Below are 5,722 nucleotides of genomic sequence, written 5' to 3'. Positions count from 1 at the left end.
GCTCACGGGACACTGCTTTCCTCTAAGGGCCCCAGTTGCCTAGCAACCACGAGACGGAAGCGGGAGGGCGAGGCGGATGGGCGCTTCCGGAGAGCGAGGCTCCGCCTCCGAGGAAGGGGTGGGGAACAGGAGAAAAGTCGAAGACTGGCGTTCAGGTACCAAGGATTCACATTCCTCCTTTCCTACAGTATTGCAGCCTGGCTTCTGGGGATTAGAAATTGCATTGATGGGGACTTCCCTGGTGGTCCAGTGTTTGAGACTCCGTGCTTACACTGCAGGAGATACGGATTCGATCGCTGGTTGGGGAACTAAGATCCCGCATCCGTGGCCGGGCCCAAAACAACAAAAAAGCAGCTGTTCCTCAGCTTTAGGAAACTGTTCATTGCTTAAACGGAGCCGCTTCCCCTCTTTCACCTTCTCTCCATCCCATAGCTAGAACTGATAAATTACCTCCTACATTGAAAACCTACTAGTAAATTAAAACCACACATTTTGACTATCAAATTGTCAGATTCTAAAAAACGCTTTCTGGCAGGCGAGGGACAAAGGCACTTCGTCCCTGTACCAATTCCCAGAAGTCTGGAAAACTGTTTGGCACTTAAAGCAAAAGCTTTAATGGCTAGATGACAGCCTCTATTTCCAGAAATATGCTCTATGCAAATTACAAGAAAAACAATTTGATTTTTTAAAATTTTCTGGTACATTTTTAAGAATTTGCTTTTTTAAAATTTATTTTTATCTTGCCTGCATTGGGTCTTCGCTGCAGCGAGCGGGGGCCACTCCCCGTTGCAGTTGCGTGGGCTTCCCATTGCAGTGGCCTCCACCCTGGGAGCATGGGCTCCAAGCACGAGGGCTCAGTAGTTGTGGCTCGCAGGCTCTAAAAGCACAGGCTCAGCAGCTGTGGTGCACGGGCTTAGCTGCTCTGCAGCATGTGGGATCCTCCCAGACCAGGGATCAAACCCGTGTCCCCTGCATTGGGCAGGTGGATTCTTAACCAATGCGCCACCAGGGAAGCCCAGAAAAACAATTTATATACAAAATGGTCACCGAAATACATGACGGTAAAAAACCAACACACAAGCATACATGACACTGATTAGACAATTATATGCATATAAATATACTAGAATAAAATTCTAACTATTGTTGTCTTTGGTTAACTTTACATGACTCTAAGTATACATAACTTTTGTGATTAGTGGAAAAAATATAAAGCACCTTTTTTTCACAATATTAACCACATTACATCATTTCCAGGATTTAAGTAGGCCAAACACTAGCTAATATTACAGACTACAAGCTCCAAAATTTAAGTCACACCCTCTGGTACTAGAGGCTTGTTTTTCTAACCCCGTCCTCGCACCCCGCAACGGGCTCAAGATCCTGATGCTTTTTTTTCCTGGAGCTGTTCTTCAATGTTTGCACATACCTTACACTATAGTTGATTAGAAAAAACAATTGACTTAAAGTAAGTCTTGGTTACATAATCGTGGAGTTAACAGGCAAAACAGGAGCAAAAGAATAATCAATCAGAAGTATAAAAAAAGCTTTATTAGTGCATATATACAAATTTACAAGGTCAGAAACTGGAGAAATACAAACAGCTTTAAAACACAATTTGCTTTTTCTTCAGTTTAAAGTGACTTTTACCTGATTGTGATACAATAGAAAGTACAGAACAGTAAACTGCTTTTTAAATACTGGAATTTTATGGAGAATACATTCACACATAAATGGAAGGTGAATTTTGGACCAAGGTAAGACAATGGAGACACATCAGTACATACAGTGGCTTTTGTTACATTTACTGCCACATACGTGAGGAGGAAATTCTCAAAATCAAAGACGCAAACACCTGCTGCTGCCGCCACCTATACTGTAATTTAAATATGCCACCTAGTATGTGAAATGACTGAGCTATCTTTATCAGTTCTAGAATTTGTGAGAAAGAATACTCTGAAGAGTGTGGCCATCTGTTAGCACAAGGTGAATGACTTGATGTATCTCAGCACTTCAGGGGTGGCAGACTAGAGGAAGAGGTCAGAAAGAGATTCCTATAATCCCAGTTAAGCAAGGCAAAATATAGAGCTGCTTTCTTAATTGCACTTGTTCTGAAGAAGTTAATGAGAGAGAGCGCGCCACACTAGGAACTACAAGAGCCTCTATGAGGCAGGAAAATCCTTCACTGTTCTTTAGTGAGTCCTCTTACAGAGGTGTCATACGCATGAACCACATGTTCCAGACTGATGAGGTTAATGTACCTAACATGCTGAGTTTGCCAGTGTGAGAATAAAGGCAGCCAGGTCAGAGCATTCAGTCACCTCACCTTTCAGCAAAACAGAAAAATTACATTTCATAAACGTGGCAATTTTGTACGTATATACTCTTGCCCAGGAAATTCATATGCTCTCCCTCATGACATTTATAGTTTATTGACAACGGTAAGACTGGTTAAGACTTGGAAATGATTAAAAAAACAAACAAAAAAAAAACAGTAATAAAAATTATAAAAACTATGTGTTTGGAGCCATTTTTCTTCTCTTCAGTCTTGCTCGCCAATCTTCAGGAAGGGCTTCAAAATTAGCATTTCTCTCTGCCATGCCACTGTGAAAACAACGTACAGATTAAATTACTTCACTGGAAAGAAAAAGAACGAAAGTGTTTATTTCCTAGCAAATAAAAGCTAACTGAAACCGAAAATGTGAAATATTTTATCTATGTTCATGAAAATGTTTCAAGTTTCTCAGCTAAGTACCAGCGTTGTTCTTCATCAAATTTCTTAATTGATAGGTCAACCAAACACATACAAAGCACTCTTCTCTATAGTTTTATTTATATGTAAGTGCATATTTGTGTTTATATCTCCCCAGCAACCACTGAAGCCACACAGAAGGAAAATAACACATTCTTGTAAAAGTATTTCTTGGCCCCTAGGAGTTATGATTCTTTATCTTAGATATATTTAACACATAGGAAGATAATATTTAACTCTTAACATACCATCAGGGACCGTTGGACCTAACGTTTTTGAGACTCTCTTTTGATCAGTTCTAATTAGGATTGATCTCTCATGGCTTATTCAATCATTTACAAAACTGATTAAGACTCAGATTCTAGGGAATGCCCTGGTGGTACAGTAGTTAGGACTACATGCTTTCACTGACGAGGGCCTGGCTTCAATCCCACAAGCTTCGCAGCACGGCAAAAACAAGCAAAAACTCAGGTTGTAACTTACAATTACCAGAATGGGTGCCTTAGACCCTTTTATAAATACAAAATGAGCTAAGATTAATTACAGAATCTTTGTGACTTCTGATCATCTTGAAATAGTCTGCTATTTCATCACTGTAGGAATTAATCATTAGTCAATTCCCAGCAACATTAAAAAAAGATTAAAATAGTAAGAAAGCTGAAGAATAATGGAATCATCTACAAGGATGATACAAAAGTTAAATAAATTATCACTAATACCATCCCTCAGTTTTCTTATTGTGTTGCCCAAAACAGTGCATCTCCTTTCCAGGAAGTAAAAAAGAAGTCTGAAGACAACATCTTCATAGTCTCCCCTACCGCTCCCCAATATTATACAATCAGATAAATGCAAAGAGACAGAGGCACTGTAGATTCTAACTGTGATGGTAAAATTGACTGGATAAGTAAAATCTCAGACTATGAGTGATAAGAGGACTATAATCTAGATGAATCTTCTCAAATTCAAGACTGATGAGTGAACATACTGAAGGAAAGCAACACATTCTTGTAAAAGTAAGGAAATGTAAGGTCAAAAAGGAAATACAGTATTCTCATTGAAAAGAACAACCTGGGACTTCCCTGGTGGTCCAGTGGTAAAGAATCCGCCTTACAATGCAGGGGATACGGGTTCGATCCCTGGTCAGGGAACTAAGATCCCACATGCTGTGTGGCAACTAAGCCCGAGCACCACAACTACTGAGCCCGTACACCGCAACTACAGAGCCCACGTGCTCTGGAACCCACGTGCCACAACTAGAGAAGAGAAAACGAGTATGCCCCAACTAGAGAGAAGCCCTCGTGCCACAACGAAAGATCCCACATGCCTCAACAAAGATCCTGTGCGCTGCAACTAAGACCCAACACAGCCAAAAATGAATAAAATAAATAAATAATAAATAAATCTGAACAACCTCCTTCATCCAATATTTTGTAACAAGAACTGGGACCATCGATTTCATTTTCCTTAGAAACCTTTCAGGTTTTATACTGCTACATGTTAACATTTATTTGATAAGGTTCATAAGTGGGACAAATGCTGAAAGCAGGTGTGTAGTGGCTGGAGAGAAACAGATATTTTAGGAACAAAAAAATTCACTGGAATGACTATTCCAATTAGTGTTTATGGATCTAAGAATGAAAATGTTTTGAATTATGAAGCAAAGATGGCTATCCTCTCCCAATTTTGTTTTTTGGCCACGCCGTGCAGGATCTTTCCCTGACTAGGGACTGAACCCGGGCCCCTCAGCAGTGAAAGCGCAGAGTCCTAACCACTGGACCGCCAGGGAACTCCCCCAAATATTTTCATAAGTACTGCATTTATGGAGGTTGCAAGTGCCAGAACCAGAAGTAATGATAAGCTAGAACCTATCAGAGATGAACCTGAAATCTGGCACCATTTATGAGAGGAGTATGTTCCAAGTTACGCATGACAACTGAGCAATTAGTTGCATTCAAAGAATGTTGCTCATTTCAATATGTGTACCTTCAAAAACCATGAAAATAAAATAAAAATTTGAGTTAGCTATGTTTAGATTCTTACTAAAATGTCTAATTAAGTTTTCTCCTCTTTTTTATGTCTGTAAATTATTTGTAAAATTTAAAAATATACATATAAGAGTCTCTTGGAGCTACATGGTAAATGGGGATGACTATTTTCCCCCATATGCTCAGGGTTAAGATAGCTCTTTGCCTAAGAGGAACAATCAGTGGGAAGTATTACAGATTTGATGTTTCTGATTTTGAAAAAGCCTAGATTATAATTTTTATAGGGAAATAAACATTTCTATGAACTAAAAACTACTTAGGTAAGTCCATAAAGGAATCAAATTAAGGGCTATGATTTTAAGAATGTGATGGCTCTAAAACCACAGCTACAACCACCACTATCGGCGCCATCTATGGTTCTTTCTTTTACCTGACCAGCTGCTGCTGTTTCCACTCTTCAATTCGCTTCTGTGCAGTTGATTCTCGGTCCTCTTCACTGGAACTAGAATTCTCCTCTTCATCTAGCTCACGCTGGATACTCTGCCACTTCTTTACCAGAGATGGCATTTTGGTTTTACTCTTCTTTGCCTGTAACAAAGGAATATAATACATAAAACAAGTGCATGAGTCCTTCACATGAGATCAGCATCTTTTCCTTAGTTCGAAGGAATAAGTGAACTTCAAAATTAAAGGAACAGAAACACCAAAAATAAATACCATTCTAAGTTCTTGCCAGAAATTTCTACCAACTATAAACTTAAAGCTTGGTTAAAAATCTAAAAATTGGGGGGCTTCCCTGGTGGCGCAGTGGCTGAGAGTCTGCCTGCCGATGCAGGGGACACGGGTTCGTGCCCCGGTCTGGGAAGATCCCACATGCCACGGAGTGGCTGGGCCCGTGAGCCATGGCCGCTGAGCCTGCGCGTCCGGAGCCTGTGCTTCGCAACGGGAGAGGCCACAACAGTGAGAGGCCCACGTACCGCAAAAA

General features: G+C 40.3%; 1 protein-coding gene across 1 annotated transcript in view; it reads right to left on the bottom strand.

Moving 5' to 3' along the window:
* Positions 1–1,529: 1,529 nt before the first annotated feature.
* Positions 1,530–5,722, bottom strand: part of FNBP4 (formin binding protein 4) — a 38,509-nt gene continuing 34,316 nt past the window's right edge. The window contains exons 16-17 of the mRNA XM_024749345.1: positions 5,168–5,325; positions 1,530–2,604 (exon numbers count right to left, since the gene is read on the bottom strand). Coding sequence (XP_024605113.1) covers positions 2,514–2,604; positions 5,168–5,325 — 249 coding nt within the window. The 3' untranslated portion in view covers positions 1,530–2,513. The remainder of the gene's footprint in view (positions 2,605–5,167; positions 5,326–5,722) is intronic.

The sequence above is a fragment of the Neophocaena asiaeorientalis genome, unplaced genomic scaffold, assembly GCF_003031525.2.
Source record: "Neophocaena asiaeorientalis asiaeorientalis breed wild unplaced genomic scaffold, Neophocaena_asiaeorientalis_V1.1 scaffold43, whole genome shotgun sequence".
Classification (NCBI taxonomy): domain Eukaryota; kingdom Metazoa; phylum Chordata; class Mammalia; order Artiodactyla; family Phocoenidae; genus Neophocaena; species Neophocaena asiaeorientalis.
The sequence above is the reverse complement of the archived record's forward strand: the minus strand, read 5'-3'. Positions and strand labels throughout refer to the sequence as shown.